The sequence below is a fragment of the Megalobrama amblycephala genome, linkage group LG5, assembly GCF_018812025.1.
Source record: "Megalobrama amblycephala isolate DHTTF-2021 linkage group LG5, ASM1881202v1, whole genome shotgun sequence".
Lineage (NCBI taxonomy): Eukaryota > Metazoa > Chordata > Actinopteri > Cypriniformes > Xenocyprididae > Megalobrama > Megalobrama amblycephala.
Window position 1 is genome coordinate 18044478 of NC_063048.1, and position 21893 is coordinate 18066370.

The 21893-nt window shown below is 36.7% G+C and overlaps 2 protein-coding genes across 2 annotated transcripts in view; one reads left to right on the forward strand and one right to left on the reverse strand.

Moving 5' to 3' along the window:
* The window catches only part of tyro3 (TYRO3 protein tyrosine kinase), a 29266-nt gene extending 26477 nt beyond the window's left edge, over positions 1 to 2789 (reverse strand). The window contains exon 1 of the mRNA XM_048190938.1: positions 2465 to 2789. Within this exon, the coding sequence (XP_048046895.1) occupies positions 2465 to 2522 (58 nt within the window). The 5' untranslated portion in view covers positions 2523 to 2789. The remainder of the gene's footprint in view (positions 1 to 2464) is intronic.
* Positions 2790 to 3263: 474 nt separating this feature from the next.
* mipol1 (mirror-image polydactyly 1) overlaps positions 3264 to 21893 on the forward strand; it is a 92613-nt gene continuing 73983 nt past the window's right edge. Inside the window, exons 1-2 of the mRNA XM_048190950.1 lie at positions 3264 to 3415; positions 13908 to 13999. Of these exons, the coding sequence (XP_048046907.1) occupies positions 13954 to 13999 (46 nt within the window). The 5' untranslated portion in view covers positions 3264 to 3415; positions 13908 to 13953. The remainder of the gene's footprint in view (positions 3416 to 13907; positions 14000 to 21893) is intronic.

Here is a 21893-nt window from a genome sequence, read left to right on the forward strand (position 1 = left end):
AAGAATGTTTTTAACCGAGCAGATTTCGCCCACCATTGACTAGCGTAGTAAAAAATAAAAAATACTATGGCAGTCAATGGTGGGCGAGATCTGCTTGGTTACAAACATTCTTCCAAATATCTTTCTTTGTGTACATACAGCAGAACAAAGGAATGTATACAGGTTTGGAACAACTTGAGGGTGAGTAAATGATGACTGAATTTTCATTTTTGGGTGAACTATCCCTTTAAGGGCCTGTTTACACCTGATCACTTCCTGCGGCTTCTCTGATCGACTACCTATCCGATCGTGACAAGACCAGGTATAAATGCACTCGGAAACGAAAATTTAAATCCAATTACTCAAATCACTTTAGGACCTGGTCTGAGACTAGAATAAATGCATCTGGTTGTTGAAACCACATATGTACATTTTTATCCTCCCAAAATGTAAAAAAATAACATAAATGTATGAGAGTGTGTTATAGGCAATATGACGTTATAGCTAGATATGACAGCCCTACTGTAACACATCGCTGCAGATGAGAAGCTGAGTATCTCTTCAGCAAGCCAACGTGCAAAATGCCACAAATGAAACTTGCAAGTAAGTCGCAGATGCTCAAAACACAATCACCTTCATAAAAGTAGTGAGACTAAATGATCTTATCAGTGCTGATGCCGCTCTCTCTCCTATAGTGGTCTTTGATCTTGAAATTATCTGATGACAGGTCAAAACCCAAATGTGGGTAATTTTGCATACAGCTGATACTGTATTCTTTTCAAGAATATCTGAAGAACAAATAATGTTGAAACTACAAATGTATCTCATTTTTCTATCAACACTATTGCCAATTGAATGGAACATTCCTGTCTGAGTGCCATAAATAATTTATTTTTCCAAAGTTTGCATGCGTGCATATCTAAAAGTATTAAAGATATTTAATATTGATATCCTTTAAAAATAAATATATCCTTCTAGATTGTCAGTCTTAAAAAACTGTCCTTTTGGCATCTTCATTTTCTTCTTATCTTTTTTTTATGGCCCTATATGGTTCAATCCCATAGATATGGTGATCACAATGCGGTAACGTAGTTACGATACTGCGTATTTCAACAGCTTTAGAAGCTGTTAAAAATAACAAAATCTCTTCTTCTAAATATCCCTGAAACTGACTCAAATATAAATTCTTATACAAACACTTTTGAGAGCAAGTTAATGTGCCTCAGCTTGACCACTTCAGTGGATTTTTGGTACTCAGACAGGTATGGTCTAGGGCTAGGCAATTGTTTTGAGACAGGGAAAAATATACATGTCTAGTTTCAACATTATTTGTTCTTCAGCGGTTCCTCTTTGAAAGAAAAAAAAAAGTATCAGCTGTATGAAAAGTAACCCACGTTTGATTTGTGACCACTGCAAATGTGTACAATTTACTCTGAGAGTCATACTGAGATCCCAATATCTCTGGAATTGAATGAGCCATATAGGCAGGGCAATACATTAACTTTTTTTTGCACACAGCACTGGTGCTAGAGGTTGAAAGTTTTGTAGCACAGGCCACACAACTGTAGCACAAGTATAAGACATCTGTTACCATCTATGAAAACAATATATGAATTATGCATCTCTAAAATCACTATCAGACATTTGGACAAAAAAAAATTGGAAAAAGTTTCATATTTTCATTCAACGAGCTTTTGTGCCCTTTTCTAAGACATCTATTGTACTGGGACCATTTCTGGCATCTCTGTCAGTGTGGCGCTCTGATTGTGGACAGCAGACGTCATGCATGCTGCAGATGCCTGAAAGATCTACTGTGACACACAGCTGGCCAGAACATCTGCATCAAACATCACATTCATTTCCTAGGAAAGAGGTAAATGAGGAAACGACAGTGTCCTGTTTATGATGTAACTCAACCATCAATAAAGTAGCATATCTATCTATCTATCTATCACAAATGACAGTGATTCAATCAGCAGTAACAGACTAATAGAGGCTCATAATGGCTGCTTGTTTAGCAGTTATTTTAATGAAAGTCTAAAAGTTTCTTTGGTTAACTAAGCTTACAATACAATACCTCTTTAATTTAACTGAAAAGAAGTTTTCAAATTCTTTCTCTGCCCACAATCCAGTGGTTAGAATATTAAAACAACATTATTTTATCACACTCGACCACAATAACAAAACCAGAGGTGCTGAACTGGTTTAAACACGTTCAGGCAATACGTTACAGGTTTTTACTCTATAATGACAAATCCCGTCAATCCTCAGCATTTCATAAAAATTAGGTCTTAGGTTATAAAAGTGTATTATTAGAACTTTCTGCTTCTGTTAATAGTAAACGTCCCATATATTTACATTTACACCGGTGTTTATCTTGAAACATTGTGTCCACGTCACATTAGCACTGATGAGTTTAATGAATCCCTGCGTTTAGCACCGAGATTAAATCACAACCTCTGCGATTACAATTAAATAAACTTACCGTGAATTCCCTCACTGAAGTGTAGTAAAAAGAGCAGAATCCACAGAAAAAAACCCATTATAACATCTTCTGTTAAAGAGTTATCTCCTTCACCTTAGGCAAGTTTGACCAGCGGTGATTAATAAATTAACTAGGTGTTCGTAAATCCCATTTTATTCATAGACTTCACAGGAGCTTCAACTTCAGAATCACCCTCTTGCATTTACTTCATCATATTTCCATAGTTAAACCGGTAAAAGTGGCATTCATCTCATTGTTTTGATAAATCCTCACGGAGTTCGTGAGAACGCGGCGATCATCGCTCAAGTAGCTCGATTCAGAAAAACAGTAGCAAACAGCTGAGGAGTCCTAGAGTCGGGAATAAGCGCCCCCTGTAGGTCACGTGGCGCAACTACACTTTATTTCAGCACAAAACCTCACATTGTAATTTACAGCAGGGGGTTTCAAACTTTTTTTTAAGCTAAATGCATGTATTTACATGTATATTATATTATATTATAAATATGGCATGCTTTTTGTTAAATAATTGTTTTTTTATACTGACTATTTTTATATTAGTATTTTACGTATTGTAGTAAAAGCTAAATAAATAAATAAACGGATAGATAGATAGATAGATAGATAGATAGATAGATAGATAGATAGATAGATAGATAGATAGATAGATAGATAGATAGATAGATAGATAGATAGATAGATAGATAGATAGATAGATAGATAGATAGATAGATAGATAGATAGATTAAAGTTAAAGTTCCATAAAGGTATCATGGTTTATGTTAAGCAGCGGTGAGTGGCCTCTAGTGGTCAAACGCAGCACTGTCTGTCACGGTGGGCCGGAATGAAGCTTGACTGCGCACACTGTAGTAGGAAGTTCCCCTCCAAAACTTTTAGGAAACATTCCTGTTCGACCAGCACCAAATGAATGCCCACCCTATAACGCTTATCATGGTAAGTCCGAAGACGGTCCATCTTTCAATGACAACTCCTATCGATGTCTCATTGCATTATTATTTATTCTTTCACTGAATGACTAATGAAGTTGAACATAAAGCCAATGTTTGTGTTTTGACGCGAGTTTAGGAGGTATTTAGAAAGCAAGGTGAAGGCACTACGCTTGACTAGTTACAGTACGTCTTGCCTTTTCTTGAGATGGTAGTTTGAAAGACACCGGTTTTAGTCAAGTGTTAGCCTACGTTGTTACAAGTATAGGCTACTCGTGCGTTGCAGTTTTGATGGATTTAAGGGCTGTGTATCAACACTTAGTGCGCTGCCTAACTAGACAGCAGTTTTCGGCACTTGCTTGGTAATATTATTGTATTGTTCTTTGTATGGGTCAGTGACATGGAACTCATTTTGTCTGAATTAAAAAAAAATATATATATATATATATATATATTGTATATTTTTTATTTATTTGTAAATAAAATGCAATTATTTAAAATATATATTTTGTAAAATATGAATGTAATTTTGTTTAATTTATTATTTATATAAATATACTGAACATATTTCATTTAAAAATATTATTTGAAAATCCTTTATCCACTAAATCAATCTCACTGTGATCATTGTTACACCTTTATGACCATGCCAAGGTTTTAATACCACATTTTTATGAAAATGGCACATTGAGAAATGTTTCAAAAGTTAAAAAAGCAGTCTCAGACATCCTTGTTTATCATTGACCCAAGTAACCAAATGATTATCATCATAAATTAATACACCATGCATGGTATTTATTTAGATGGTTCATTGATGTCCTTCAAATAACACCATGACATTAACATGCTAAATGAAGTATGGTGTAGGGCCTCTTTTTGTGGTCAATACACCATCAGTTTGTCTTGGGAATGACAGATTAAAGTCCTGCACAGTGGCCAGCGGGATTTTGAGCCATTCCTCTTCCAGAACAGTGCCAGGTCACTATGTGATGCTGGTGGAGGAAAACTTTCTGACTTGCTCCTCCATAACACCCCAAAATGGCTCAAAAATATTTAGAACTGGTGACTTTGAAGGCCATTGGAGATGAACTTCTCTTTCATGTTCATCAAACCATTCTGTCACAAGTCTTGCTGTGTGTATTGGTGCATTATCACGCTGATACATGGCACCCCCTTCAGGGTACAATGTTTGAACCATTAGGTGCTCATGGTCCTCCAGAATGGTTTGGTAGTCCTTGGCAGTGGCACACCCATCAAGTGCAGTAGGGAGTGCCATGATATTGCAGCCCAAACCATCATTGATCCACCCCTGCGCTTCACGCAGGGCAGCAACAGTCTGGGTGTTAAGCCTCTTTGGGGCTTCTCCACACCGTAACTCCCACATATGTGGGGAAGACAGTGAAAGTGGACTTATCAGAGACAGTACATGTTTCACATTGTCCACAGCCCAAGATTTGCTCTGTTGGCACCATTGAAACCAACATTTTGCCACCTTAGAATAATAAAGTTCTTTCTGCATTCTGAGCAGTTTCGAGATATTGAGCTTCAAAGTTTTTGCTTTCCATTCGACTTTGTAGATAGAACCTTTTTGTTTTCTAAATAAAAAGTCCCAAAATGTACACAACTTTAAAATAAAATCATATAATGTGAATAAATTGTCAAAAAATAAGAATATGTGAATAACTCAATTTTGTAAAATGTCAGATAGAACATTATAATTCCAAGGTGCTGATTCAGCATTGGCACAAGTGACTAAAGGTTTGACTATATAGCAGCCCGACCGTGACTGTTGACTCTGCGAAGTTTTTGAAGGTGCACATTTAATTCTGCAGTGAATTGGGCAGCTGTGGTTTTGTAAATTTTTTGGATATAATCTGGGTTAGTACCTGGACATCCCTTTCAGACAGCTTCTTCTTGCATCGACAGTTACTCCTGTTGGATGTGGTTTTTAGACACAGCCATTGTCTTCTCACATGGATCATGTTGCATGTGCATGCATGGGATGTGCAAGCTGAGATGAAGTATACGGTGTCCTGTCAGAAAACGCCGGCTTTCTACACACACTAACACATACATGAATATCAGAAGCATGGCACGGGATGTTCAGTGTGCACTTCAGAGGGCAAAACACAAAATATCATCTTTGGAGAATGAGCTGTCTATAAAGTGAGTATGATGGCATATCAGTTATTAACCAGTTACATTGATGGATGTGCATAGTGACACATAGCGCAAATATCTGTGAGGTGGCAGAAACGTATTGCTCCTGGGGTTTAGATTTTATTTTAGTACATTTATTGTGCATTTAGCAAGGTGTCTGTAGTGTATGGAACAATGTTAGTTGACAGAAATTGAATGCCACACTTTGTTAATGTCAGCTGATAGCCACTGTCTTGTCTCCTATACCTCTTTGTAACATTTAGGTTTGTCAGGTAGACAGTTAAAAGTTAAAAGACAGTTTTATTTGTTTGTGTATGCTTTCTTCAGATGAATTTATAATGTTTAGGTGGTTGTAAGAAAGTCTTCCTAAATCTGGTTAAGGAAAACAGTGGTACAATTTGAACTGTGACTATTTTATTAGATATAAAATATCAAAAATCAAACAAATGGAGTCTACAAACAACTGATGCTAGAGCTTTCTTCTCTTCACATTCACACAGGTGTCCTAGCAGAGTATCCACAGATGTAGTTTATAACATTAACTGTGTGCTTGTGCTATCTTTCTTTAAGGCCATACACCACAGGTGAACAGGGTAAACATTTTAACTATGACCATACTTTCCCCAAATGATTAATTAATAATTAAATAAAATAAAATAATTATGGAACATTAAGACATTTGTTTTGCATTACAAGTTTTTTTTAAATGTTGTGTTTAAATACGCAAATGTGGCATTGTTTCATTAAATATGCACCAATTTGCATAAATGTCCATTACAGAAATATTCAAAGTTCTTGTTTCATTTTGTTGACACACTATATGTACAAAAGTATTAGGACATACCTCTTAATTATTGAATTCAGGTGTTTCAATCAGGCCCATCGCCATAGGTGTATAAAATCAAGCACCTACCCATGCAGTCTGCATTACATTTTTGTGGGAACAAAATGGGTTGTTCTGAAGAGTTCAGTGTATTTAAGCATAGTACTGTGATAGGATGCCACCTTTGCAATAAGTGTGTCTATAATAATAAGTTTGTGAAATTTAATCTCTGCTAGATATTGCACTATCAACTGTATGTGGTATTATTGGAAAGTGGAAATGTTTAGGAACAGCAGCAACTCAGCCCTGAAGCAGAAGATTACTTAAAGTCACAGAGCCGGGTCACCAAGTGCTGAGGCGCAAGGTGCTTTAAAGTTGCCAACACTCTGCTGATTCCATAGCTGAAGTGTTTCAAACTTCCTCTGGCATTAATAAGCACAAAAACTGTGTGGCAGGAACTTTATGGAATAGGTTTTCATGGCTGAGCAGCTGCATGCAAGCCTCACAGTGTTGTAGAGCACGTCCGTTTCGCCCAGTGCCTAATTATATGAGACCTGACACCTAGTTGTTTTTCCTGAGACCTGAAGCCTTTGGCTGTGTCTGAAATCACCCCCTATACCCTCATTCACAATTCTCTACACTAGTCCACTTGAGGGAGTGAATGAAAATGAGTGAGCAAATTCGGGTACTGAGTGCGCCAGAAGGGCTGCCACTTTTGCATAGTTTGGCAGCTCCAGTAGTAAGATGAAAAGATTTATCTTGAACTCTGTCATGGAATCTATGTATAAACCAAAATTAAACAATTAAAAAGGAATTTTTAACCGTATGATATTACACTGTAGCCACATTGGACCAGTGGTTTGGAGGTGGGATGGATGGGTGGATGGATGGATGGATAGATGGATGGATGGAGAGCTACATTGGATCAGCGGTTTGGAGAATGGATGGATGGATGATTCAGCTGTGGGTGCCATCTTCTGGTCAGATTATTATACAAAGAAAATGGAAGCAATCAATGTCTTCAGGAGAGGGCCTGGCCAAAACAACAAACACTAACTTCTAAGAGGGGAACTAAATGACCTATACATGCAAAAGAAAAGAAATCAACAACAAAGGTTTCCCTCTACTTCCTAACTAATCAAAAAACAGGGATAGTTTTTCAAAAGAAAATGGCACCCTCTCCCTACAGCTTCCAGTAAAACAATTAACATATGATAGATAAGCTGACAAGTGTCGGGCCAAATGGTTTTCATTGCGTAACCGTTCCATTAGGTGTCGATCCGGGCCAGCTGGTACGGTAACGGTTTCATTTTCCACTCTGGGGCTGATAACAGCCGCTCTTTGAAATGTAATACAAAAGCATCAGTTGTTGCCTTAGTAACGCAACGCTTTACTGATGATATGAGATGTAAATAACGACGCGTTATGGAGGATGATCAGATATTTCTTTTTATTTTATTATTAATTTGTGTTTACTTCACTCAAATAGAGCGCTTAGCCAGCTACAGAGAAACTGGTAGCCAGGCAACGTGGCGACGTCACTTCACGGATTCTACTAGCATGATTCAGAACCGTGCTGAGAATTCCAAGCCCACTTTGTAATTGCAACGTGCCATGCAAGGCTCCAGTGGAAACACAACTGGAACCGTTCCTTACCATTCTAAGAAACATTCAGCCAGATGGTGGAAAAACGGCTATAGATACAATACCTTTTACTACCATAATAATAGTCAAAAGAAGTATTACTATACCTGATTGAAAATACTACAGCACTGTTTAGCCACACTCCTTACAAGCATCAGCTGTAGTAGAGACAGAAAGCACATGGCAAAAAACACATCAACACAGGGTAAAATACTCATCCCAAAACATATATGCATATTATAAGTCCCCAGGACGTAACACCCCCACCACTAAGAATACAAACTAGGGTTTGTAGTAAAATACTTTTACGCTTACCATTTAGGCTACATTAGGAAAGAAAGGTACAAGGGACAAAGAGAGAACACCTTCTCTTTATACTCTAGAGTCTAGAGAGCATCCGCCATAACATTTTCAGTGCCCTTCTTGTGTCAAATATCCAGATTATATTCCTGGACAGTGAGAGACATCTGTAACAATCGCTGATTGGAACCTGACATTCAGGAAAGGAATACCAAAGGGTTATGGTCAGTGTACCAATTATAGGATTAGACCTACTCCCCAAGTACACATCAGAATTTTGAAGCACAAGCAACAGTGCCATGATGTTCAATATGGTACTCATCCTCCTGAAGTAGAACCGTGCAGCTCTCTTAGCGCGTCAACTTGTAGTCTGAAAGGCATTTTATAATTTGGAGCAGAGAGAACAGGAGCATGGCAGAGGCAGTTGGCAGCATCAAATGCTAGTTAACAGTCATTGGTCCATAAAAACCTTCTATTTGTACTAAGGAGGTCTGTAAGAGGAGAGACTAGGGCAGAAGAATTGAGACAGACACCTTGATAATACCCACTCACACCTAGGAAACATCTAAATTCTCGCTTGTTACAGGGTACAGGGAATTCATGGCTGAAATGACATGGCTGAAATTTTAGCCTCAACAGGTTTAACCACTCCCTGACCTACCTGCTTATCTAAGTATGTAACAACTCATTTTGCAAACTCACATTTGGCAAGATTTAATGTCAAGGAAGGAGCAGTTAGGCATTTCAAAACCTTTTCAAGGGTCTTCACGTGATCTGTCCAGTTATCTGAAAATACCACAATATCATTCACAGTTTGGCACATACAACAGTTTCTTATGCATCATACGCTGAAAATTAGCAGGCCGTTTTGCATCCCAAAAGCTAAAGGACCTTATTGTGTAGGAAGCTATAGGGGGTGACAAACGCAGAAATTTCAGATGCATGTTGGGTGAGGGGCACCTGCCAAAAACCCTTTAGCAGATCTAATTTTATAACATACTTCCTAAAACCAATTGTATCTGCGTAGTCCTCCATTCTGGGAAGGTGGAAAGAGTCAGGTTTCATTATATTGTTGACCTTCCAATAATCAGTGCTAAACCGATAGGTATTATCAGGTTTTATGGACAAGCAAGCAGGTCCAAGGACTCTGGTGCCACATATGCTCAACCTCTTTCTACATTATCACATGCTTCTGTGGATTCACCAACATCAATGTCATGAATGCACAGTTGTTCTACTTGGCACATCACTAAATAAGGTAGTGAAAGCACAGAGTAAGCTGGTTAAGCCTTTAGACTGTTCATTAGTCAGATGAGAAAGAAAATGTGGCAGATCTTGCAGTATAACAGAATTAGGGTAGAAAAAAATGGAACATCTCTGCTCATCAAGCCATCTTCCTCTAGGGGGTCTGCATCCACTTTGGAGTGAGATCTGTCTACATAGGCCTTAAGACTGTTTACATGACATACAAAGCTTTTACATTTTCGGTCAAAAGTAATGACAAGAAAGTTTGACATTTAACTTTGTTTTGATCCAATAAGGAAAATTTTGCATGTGTAATATAGAACCAGGAGTCGGAAGAACCAAGACAATTTCCAGGACGAAAGTCTTTTTACAGACTTTTTATTGAAATGACCCTTCATCTATGTCTGAGCAGTAGACAGATGTGATGTAATTATCGACAGGTACGGGTTTAGAATTCTGATTCAGTAATTGTTTACTTAGCAGATTTAGTGGGCCATGAACTGTGTGGTCAACACAAGTTCAGCAGGGCTTAGGACGAGGGATTCTTGCACAGACTCTATTATTGCAAACATCAGGAAAGGAGGACCCAGTCTTTCGCAGTTTCCACACAGTAGCGATGCAGCAAGGTTTTGAGAGTTTGATGGAATCGAGTGCACCTTGGCATTCAGGGTGATATCCAGAATTTGAGCAGTTCCTTTACCACAACCTCAGCTTTCAACATGCATAATGGAACAGCCTCAGGGAAACAAGTCACAGTGCTCATGATGGTCAAAATGTATTGGTGTCCTGATTTAGCCTTGGGCAACACAATCAACAATTAAAGGGATAATTCACACAAAAATAAAATTTGCTGGTCATTTGCTCACCCTCAGGCCATCCAAGATGTAGGTGTCTTTTTTTCTTCAGTTCTTTTTCTAAAGAAGATTTTTAGCTGAAACTGTAGTCCTTTATATAATTCAAATCAATGGCTACCGTCACTTTGAGGGCCTAAAAAAACCTGTCAAAACAAAATTAATACCCGTGGCTCCTGACGACTCATTGAGGTCTTATGAAACGAAATGATCGTTCTGTGCAAGAAACTGATCTTTATTTACAACATTATTACCTGTAATCTACAGCCTCGGCAAACTGTCCTGACCGTGTTCCACTGTAAATAATGTTCAGTTTCTTGCACAAACCAATCATTTAGCTTTATAAGCCCTCACTGTACCATCATAAGCCATGGGAATTCATTTTGTTTTGTCTGTACATGTTTTTTTTTTTTTTTTTTGACTCTCAAAGTGATGATAGCGATTGACTTGCATTATATGAATCAGCAAGGACCACAGTTTCAGCCAACTGCCAACAACCAACTGACAATCGTGTATGACACTGCTGACTTAAGACCAGGCCAAAAAAGTATTTAGTAATGTGGTGGTAGGTTTTTGTTATACCAACATGTCCACATAATGCATTTTCATGGTCAAGTTTTAAGACACCGCTGACTTAAGACCAGGCCAAAAAAGTACTTAGTAATGTGGTGGTAGGTTTTTGTTATACCAACATGTCCACATAATGCATTTTCATGGTCAAGTTTTAAGACTTGTTGTTGATAGCCAGCAGGCAAGACAATCTGCTGCAATTCCTGCCATCCTAACTCTTCTTGGGGTTAGAATGGGGGGACTCTCACAGTGCATTATGGGTATTCTCTAGCCGTTGAGCATACATCAGTTATACTCTCTCTATTGCGGTGCATTGTGGGATTGAATGAGTGCACTCGATAACATCCTCTATGGTTTCGGACACCACTACAAATGGCTGTTCCCTCAAATAGTGCCCCTATTTAAAGGATTAGTTCACTTCTGAATGAACATTTCCGGATAATTTACTCACCCCCTTGTCATCAAAGATGTTTCTTTCTTTCTTCAGCTGAAAAGAAATTAAGTTTCAGTGCCGCTTCAAAGGCGATCCCAGACGAGGAATAAGGGTCTTGTCTAGCGAAACAATCGGCCATTTTTAGAAAAATATATAAAAATCTATATATTTTTTAACCACAGATGCTCATCTTGCACTGCTCTGCGATGCGCCACACATTACGTTGAAAGGTCACGCATGATGTAGGCTGAAGTACCGCGGTAGGGCGAAAAACTTCAAAATCGTCCGATATCATTGTTTTGCCCTTTTTTTTTGTAAAGAGCGTTTGGCTTAATCTTTGCACGTTTGCTTTGTAGACACTGGATCGGTACTTCCGCCTACATCGTGCATGACCTTTGTAATGTGATTACGTCATACATGCGGATCACAGAGCTAGTGCAAGATGAGCATTTGTGGTTAAAAAGTATATAAATTTTGTTGTTTTTTAGAAAATGACCAATCGTTTCACTAGTTAAAACCCTTATTCCTAGTCTGGGATTGTGTACAGCCCTTTGAAGCTGCACTGAAACTGCAATTTGGACCTTCTACCCGGTGAACCCCACTGAAGTCCACTATATGGAGAAGAATCCTGGAATGTTTTTCTCAAAAACCTTAATTTCTTTTCAACTGAAGAGAGAAAGACATAAACATCTTGGATGACATGGGGACGAGTAAATTATCAGGAAATTTTCACTCAGAAGTGAACTAATCCTTTAAGGGTATAGGGGGCTATTTCATACACAGCCTTTCAGTCTGAGGTGCCATTTCATCAATGGCCAAAGCCTTTTAGTCTGAGGCATGATGCCTTTTTGTCATATGACTGAGGTCTGAGGATGTACTAAAACGTACACAGGACAGATGGCATGTTGAAAGAACTTATCGAAATCTGGTGTTTCAAGTGCAGAAAGACATCAATAAAACAGCTTGTAAACAATGTCACGAAACATTACATTTACTTTGGAAAGTCATTCAGTGTCCATAAATTCGATAGTTAGCAAGAAAAATGAACTATAGAGAGGAGTGTTTTGCTAAATATATGCACTATATTGTATATTCATTGTATATGATTGACAGTTAGCATACGGTTTGGATCGGTTTGGTATGGTTCTGTTCTGGGCAAGAACTCCCTGTGCATCCATGCAGCCTAGCATGGATACGAGCAGGGAGAGCAGCAATAACACCCCTAGTGTAAACCAAATAGAGCCAACATAATGTATTGCAATTTGCAGATATCATTAATGTTCAATAATTAATGTATACATAATTTGAGAAATTAGTCTGATTCAAATGGGAATAGGAAGGCCAAATCCTGACTGGACAAGAGGAGGAGCTGGGGATGGAGGAGGGTAATTAGCTCCTGAGTAACGCGATAACTGCTGATAATATTGATGGACCTTATATATAGATGCTGTGATAGGCGTTTTATTCCTATAGATGTGAATCAGCTGAGAATCAGCTGATGCGAGCTTGACTGACATGACCTGCCAGAACTAACGCTACACTTGATTGTATTTTACAGTAGAAACATAATTGTCATTTTTAATAACATAATTGTTAAAAAGTTATTACTAAACACATTATTATAAAAAATGTCCTTATGTTCCTTAAATAGCCTATACATGTCCATTAATTTTAACCATTAATATTATAGTAACTGGGAATACATACTTCAATTAATCAATATAGAATAGAACTGAATCGAAATCAGAATTTAATTGAAACACAAGCTTGTGGAATCGAAATCAAAATCTAATCGAATCATGAAATTTGTGTCAATACCCAACCCTAACTTCCATATACATAAATGTATGTATTTAATACCCCTCCGCCTACGTTATACACAAGACCTAGAAATAAAAGGAAATCATAGGAACTCTAATCTGTGGTATTAGACTTGTTTTATTAGTCATTGCTTTTTTTAAGTAAGGTTTACTTACTGGATTTTACAGTGTGGGTATGTTTTGTTTGGACATGGGCTGTTTTCACAGTCCTGTTTTGTCAGGGTCTTTGTGTATTTTTGCCAATTTCCAGCTTATCTGCATAAATAACTGCATGCTAAGACACACATTGAAACCCATGCCATCATATTTCTGATCATATAAGGTCACTGTAGTAATCATCACACAGTAACCCTGTGCTTTGGAGAAATAACATCAGAGTTGTAGAAACTCCATTCATTATGAATAGCAGTTACTTTGATGTTTTTGCAGTAAGGAAAGTAATTGTTGGGTTGGTCATACACACATGCACACACACACACAGCTTTTGGTGTGTAATCCCTGAGCTCATGAGGACATTGCAGAAAAGATTAGTCTAACCCACACTGAGAACTTGTAAACATATGACCAGAACCCACTCAACAGTGATCTCAAGTACTTGATTTGAAGAATAACAGTAAAGAGTTATTGATACATGTCCTCTGTTCGTTTTAAAGGGAGAGCTGCTCAGAGAGTGAGGAGGAGCTGCATCAGCTGTCATGGATGCATAAACAAGAACTGAAGGATTCACTGGTTGATATGTACAAAGGTGAGTAACAGAATGCTGTCCTTTGTGTGACTTTTTGGTTTTTGTTGTGGTTGAATCTCAGTAATTGACTGAATTTGAGAATATAATGGAACAAATTCTTTATTTGTTTTTGATAAGTTAACTATAAAATTGGGAGACCAATATATTCACACCACTGGAGGACAGTGCGTTCTTAACTCTGGGCACTAGAGGGCATCCTTATCATATCAGATGGTCGTGAACAGTGTCTTCACTGCTTAGTGCTGTGGTGTTTATTCATTATATTAGCCTTAAATATTGCAATTAGTATTTATTGACAAGTATCAAAGTCTCCTAAGAAATACATATATTTGGATGGTCAACTTTAAAAAGCTTTAAAATTTTAAGTAAAGCCTGCAAATTACAGGCAATATGATGCTTTTTTTTTTTTTTTTTGCCTTATTCATATTTGCATGATACATGATAAATACTATATACTGTATTAACATGGTACCCTGTATGAAGAACGTTTTGATTTTTGTTGTTGATTCTTGCATGCATATGAACATCTACATCACTTTGTACATGGTTCTACACTACTGTTCAAAAGTTAGGGGTCAGTAATATTTTTTTTAAATAAGTTAATGTTTCTATTCAGCAAAGACGCATTAAATTGATTTATAATGTTAAAAAAGATTTTTTAAATGTGTTCTTTTGAAATGTCTTATTATCAAAGAATCCTGAAAAAATGGCTCGCAAAAACATCAAGAAATGTTTTTGAGCAGCAAATCAACATATTAGAATGATTTCTGAAGGATCATGTGACACTGAAGATGATGATTCAGCTTTGTCATCACAGGAATAAATTACATTTTTAAATACCTTAACTGTCACCCTTCTTTTTTAGCATAGACTTGAAGATGCACTATCCAAACTTAAATGGTTGTAATTCACGAATGCTTCATGAATAAGGACCTATGGTCTCTTTTAAAAAAAAAGACACTCAGCAGATTATTGCTGAAAGCACTAAAAAGAAAGTAAAGTGTAAAAAAGTTATACAAGTTTAAAGCAAAATGTAAAATACAGAAGTATAAAGCAAATGTTCTGTACTAAAACACATTTTTATTTTATACAAAATATATTTTACAAAATGATCTTTACTCTTAAAAAAAAAAAAAAATCAAAGCCATTATGTCTACCCAAGTTGTGTTCCAAATTTGAAGTCGATATCACAAAAATGTAAGTTTCTATGAGATTTTGTTTAGGCGCTGTATAAAATAGCCACCAGGTGTCACCCACATTCCATTGGATATTTTAATGCATTCTCCTGTTAAAAATTAATACATTTCTGTCACAATATAACTTCTGTCTACACACACACACAAAAACAAAATCACCAAATACAGAACATTGAGTCTCAGACCTTTCCAACAATAGATTTAACTGTCAAGATTAGAAAAACGTTTGATTAAAAACAGTGCAGTAAATTTTGTAATATGAAACATGACACCGCCCACTAGGGGGAGCCCGCTAAAAGGAATTTAAATACCGTTTCCATTTTAAGGAAGTGTCTGTTTTCAAAATTTTCACAGAATGAATACTGAGGGTGTAAGCTTTCAAAAATGATTCCTAATTTATGATGAATAATAAAATATGTTATGAGGGAAAAAGGGCAAACACAAAAAGCATCACTAGCTAGCTGGATACTGACAGTTGAGGGGTTAAAATAGAAAACAGTTGTTTGAAAATGTAATAATATTTCAGAATATTGCCGTTTTTACTGTATTTTTGATCAAATAAATGCAGCCTTGGTGAGTTTAAGAGATTTCTTTCAAAAACATTTAAAAATCATGCCAACCCCAAACTTTTGAATGTCGATGGAAATGTTATACTTTGTATGTATATGGTTATGATAAGGTTATGATATGGTTATGATAAGGCTCATTTGTTATGTAGTGACATTGCTTCCTTTTTATGTTTTGCATTGGTCCTGTCTAGTCTCTGTCTGTATAGTCTAATCTATTTATATATGGTGGAGATCTTTCACCGATGCTCTTATGAGCATAAGTCACTCACTCTCAAACACTGTAAAGGCTGCCAATGAGGTTCGATCATTTATAGCATGACCTCTGCGTGGCTTGTTTGTTTTTTAGAGTTAATGCCAGGCTAGCTGTTTCTCTGATGTGCTGACACATCCTGCCGTAGAAGAGCCCAACCCAAAGCGTTACATCCTAGTAATGGGTGGAGGCCAAGACCTGGAACAGGATCTACTTAGCATGTATCCTGATATCTCAGACACCAAGTGTGTGTACATGTTCGCCTGTGGGTATATGGCTGCATGCCTGATTTTATGGGTTGTGTGTTTTTTGTTCACAGCCATTATGTCTGCCAATCACAAATACAAGCACATATTATACAATCATTAATATGATCTGTCGGGGGGTTTTTTGTGTGAAGTTTTGCATTGCAATCACTTGTGTTGAAGCCATTTACTTCCTTTTCAGTGTCAGAAAAGCATGAAGCATTGAACACACACAATGTATGCTTTCAGCTAGCTTAAATGTTTGTTTATTTTAAGGTTATTATCCTTTACAACAGAGAAAGTGTGTCCACCGGAGATCCAAGTGGCGGTTAGCCGACATCAACATGACAATGTGCATGTCTCTCTAAAACAAGAAGCACATTGCTGATTCAATTCCATTTACATAAGTGTTTATGACACTTAATATGACACTTAAGTATATTTCAATCATGAATATGAACATGATTAGCAATATCAGTACTGTTTATTATAGCATGTTTGTGAGAGTAGTATTGCTTTTAGAGAATAGAACAGTTCTATAAGAGTCAACAAATTATGTAAAAATGTATCATCTTTTATTGGAAAATTAAACAACACTTTATTAAACTTTGATAATTGGCTTAATCTTTTAAACTGAGAACTTACATAAGCATATGAGAGTTAAATTAGATAACAGACAGGGACTCGTCTCAAGATCACTCATTTAACAATTTATTTATTGCCAAAAGTATGAAAAGAAAAAGATCAGTCGAGAATAGAAAGTTACTGAAAATATTCAAATCAGGAATGTCAGAATCAGAATGCGTAATTCGTACATAAAAATGTCCATCAAAACCAACACTTGACAAGATTTTCACTAACCTGGTGAAGTTTTTCCCTGATTATTATGATTCAGTTTCAACGAGTGAAGAGCAAATTTAAGCTCACATGCGTTATGCATTATGCACGTTATTTTCTCTGACAGGCAGCATGTTGAAGCCGCTCAGGCCGCCATTTTCTCCGTCTTACCGCGATAATCAAAACATCCGGTAGTGTGGGTTTTCCAGGTGATGCGTGCACTTGTTGGACCTCTGCTTTTCGTAAATGACCATGTATTGTGCGTGTTATGTTTGACAGACATCTATGTTGTGATATTCAAATGATGTGGATTTAAAAACGGATGGATTGTAGGGTAATAATTATTTACTTAGCTGACAAGTTTTCAGTGAAGTGATTAATGGCCATGACTGTGTCCATGTTTATAGTTCTAATATTCCAACCGACAGCCAGTCTAAGATTTTTAACGTGTGTGAGGGATGAACTATGTTCGATTTTTGGGGTAATTATAAAACGTGCTGGAGACATTCAAAATGCTTTTTGAAAAAGGTAATATAAGGATATTTTGCTAATTTTTGCTCTGCCAGTGAAAGTAACGTTATGTTGTGAATTATAAAATTGTAATTATTTTTAGTGAACACTGACAATCGGAGTGGGACAAATAGGAAGGACTAAATATGTGAAAGCCATCAATCCAATTATTTTTTAAATTGTCATTAAATAAACGTTAATATTGGTTTGTAAACGTGATATTTCTTTAGAAGGACTATCAGACTCAGGTAGATTTGATGTATTGTAGCAGACTGGGTTAAAAACAACCCAAGTTGGGTTGAAAATGAACAAACCCAGTGAATGGGTTGTTTTAACCCAGCGGTTGGGTTAAATGTTTGCCCAACCTGCTGGGTAGTTTTATTTAACTCAACTATTGTTTAAAAAGTACTGTATTGCTTGCTTAAAATGAACCCAAAATAAGTTGGAAATTAACATTTATTAATATGTTTAATAAATGAACATTTATTAATTAAGTTTAATGAATAATAATTAAACAATAAACATTTATTAAATTGCTTATTAATAAATGTTCACCTTTTGATTATTACTGCTGCCTCTAGTTATATGTCTGATTTTTAATTTCCAACCTATTTTGGGTTCATATTTTGGGTTTAAGCCAGCCATATAATAATTTTTAAATAATAGTTGGGGTTAAATTAAACTGCCCAGCACGTTGGTCAAACATTTAACCCTATCACTGGGTTTGTCTATTTTCAACCCAACTTGGGTTATTTTTAACCCAGCATTTTTAAGAGTGTAGTTTAAGAGTGCCCAAATATTAAATAATTTTAAACAGGCTTATTTATTTACTATTTTTACATTAATTGGATGGATATGCAAGATGATTATAATAAGTGTTATGCATGGCTTCTTGAGAAGTTTTGACATTTTTCATGGCCAATAATTTTTTCAAATGTCAACAATTGTATACATCTTATTTGCCATAATTTCTCTATCAGTATCAGCCATTGAATATATGATAGTTGTTCAAATTTCTGATTGTTTTTATAGTGGCGTGGAACAGCAATATAAGGGTGAATGCACATCTTTGACCCTAAATTGAATTTAACGCCAGTGAGACGGTGTTTCTCTTGTGTCTGTTTCCCTGCTGATTTTATTTGTCTGTCGTAGTTTGGGATAAGCTGACTGCTGTAGGCTGGGTCGTGTTATTACAACTGAGATGGTGGATTGTTTTCTTGCATGGGTAAACTGTCCTTTTGCAGTCCAAATTCAAAGCACACACGCCAAGTCCATCATAACAAACACGCTAAGTTCCCTATGGAGTTGAATTGGCCTTCCCTACAAGAGCAGAAATAGTCTCAACAAGCTTTGTTCTTAGCAGGTGGATCGACCTTTGACATAACCCGTCACGCCGCCCTCCCCCTATGCGTCCGTCCAGGCAGGAAACATACTATTTGGTCCCATCAACTCAGCTCTGTTTACGGCGGTACAGTGTGGTCCTCCTCGGCTTTTCCGACAGCCACCCACCCTGATATCACGTCTCACTCCCTCTCCGCCGTGCTTGGCTTCACGGTGAGCAGGAGGCGCTTTGGCGACCCCTTTGCGGCTTCCTTGTGGGTCCCATTGAAGTTCAAAATCCCTAGAATGGAGTGCCGTGTGGCCTAACAGGCTTGTCTGCTCCCTAAGTGGGTGGTCCACCAGTGACAGAGGGATTCCTCAGGGCTCTGTCCTCCTCTTTTGTGTCTCTGTGTTGGTTTAAGGAATAGACCTAGGATGGGCACTGCTTAACTGTGGAAGCCTGGTTACTGTGATCTGAAACCAAACAAACCTAGTAGAAAGGCCAACGCACTCACAAACATACAAAGACTCAAGCTATAAAACCCAACGAGAGGTTGGCATCTCTTGAAAGGTTCGCGAAATGAGGAATTTTCGTAGATGTTTGGGTCAATTTAATGAAAACATGTCCAGGTCATATTTTACTTCAAAATCAAAAGATAAAATATGAAATAATATTTTGCATGAAGACCATTAGAATTGTTTGCATTGTGACTTAATAAGCAAGTCTTATAATTGTTAAAATTCTTTCAAAATTCCCTATAATGTAATAGATGTAAACATTTTATCTATTTATTTATTGTCATCTTCATTACATTCTCATTGTAGTATATTAAATAATAGGGCTGTAACGATACTCTCATGTCACGATTCGATACATATCACGATATGATATTGTGATACTTCAAGACATATGGTAAAAGGTTAACAAAAAAATGGATTGTTGATTAAAATGCTAAATTCGGTCTTACATTGGGGGTGGAAATTAATAGGCTTGGTCTTGGTGCTGGTAATCCAAAGCACAGGACCATGTTGATACCAGAATAAAAATATTCATGATTCTAAATCTGAAAATACAGAATTATTTTAGACAAATATGCAAAGTAAATAAAGTAAAGGGTTAGGGTTAGGCATTTGGCATTTGGCATTTTCAGGACCCACAAATATTCCCCAATTGCATTATTATACATTATATTCAACATTATATATAGTTTAATGTAGTACTGACACTAAAACTCTGTAAACTTGATTTTTTTTCTCACACAGTAATTTTCATTTTGTGTGAACTATACACAATACAGATTGTCACTATCCAAGATTGTTGCATTTTTGTGTTGCGATATATTGTGAAAATATATTGTTACATCCCTAGTAAATAGTAAATACTGTAAAAATGGCTGTAAGAAAAGTATTTTTTATTTAAATCAGCATAAATTGCTCTATAACAATGTCATAATGTAAAAATGCTTGACAATTTACATAATATATAATTGTAGTTTTGTATTACAGTTTGGGAGAAAATGTGCTTATCTGTCATTAAATGTCACAAAGCAAAAGAATTAATGGTCATTTTCTTTATACTAAACATATTTTCTTTTTTGATTTTATTCTTAGATAATATATTTTCTTATTTTTTACTTTTGATTTGGGGGAGAGAAATACGTCAGATCTCAAATCTGTTCTCAACAGATTTTGTGAGATTCTTCCATTTGTGTGTGTGTGTGTGTGTGTGTGTGTGTGCGTGTGTGTGTGTGTGTTCAATGATTTTATACTATCCCTTCAAGATTGTATTGCACTTGATTTACTTGCATGTCAAAACATTTTAAACTGTTAAAGAAACTGTTAAAATCTCTATAGAAATGAAATAGTTTTAACATTTATAACAAGTTTTTGCTGAATTTGAATTTTAATATGAAGATCGTCAGGCTTATTTGAACTTTTATAATCTGCGTTACCTCTGGTATCTGTTTTATAATCTGTGTCGGCAAGTAAATATTTTGGCCCCTCATTTTAAAGTCTTATTTATGAAATAATCTAATTATGTTAGGGGCTCTGATGATCCATAAACTCTTAAGAGTTGTACTGATTTCAGACTGACGCTCGTATGTTGCTAACACTCCTACCACCCAGTTGCGAGCAGGATTCCAGACGACCTAGTGATGGCCCATGAAGCAGAGAGGAAAACAAACAAGGCTTACTTTGCTGTGAACCACAGATGCTTGGGAACTGTTTGAACAGGGAGCAATTTAAACGGTCACTCCTGTGGCCTGTGTTCAAACATCAAGTGGTAATGAGGACGGAGTGCCTGGTCCTGTTGCCCTGGCCTCCCCTCGGCTTTTCAACACATTCACGCTCTCAAAAGAGGCCGACCGAACAATGACGGGACACTTTCACAGACTGGCATTTTTACTGCTTTTTTACGCACTTGTATTTTGGGAATGTTTAGACAAACCTGTGACAAATACTCAGTGGGCATATGATTGGCACTTGGAGAATTTATTAAGAGAGCGGGACCAGTGGATTGAAATTCTTTTGAATAGTTCACCCAAAAATGAAAATTCTGTCATCATTTACTCACCCTCAAGTTGTTCCAAACCTGTATGAATTTCTTGCTTTTGCTGAAGACAAAAGATGATGTTTTGAAGAATATAGGTAACCAAACAGTTTATGGGACTACTATGAAAGTCAGTGGGGCCCATCAACTTTTTGGTTACTGACATTCTTCAAAATATCTTCTTTTGTGTTCAGCAGAAGAAAGAAACTCATACAGGTTTGGAACAACTTGAGGGTGAGTAAATGATGACAGAATTTTCATTTTTGGGTGAACTATCCTGCTTTAAATCTAAAATTGCTTTGCTCCCCTATACTCTCTCGCAGATTTCTGAAGAATTACGAGGCCTGTCGTTAACATAATTCTTTATTTCTTGCATGTTTGTCTATTCATTATTTAGTCAAATTTGATAATATTTT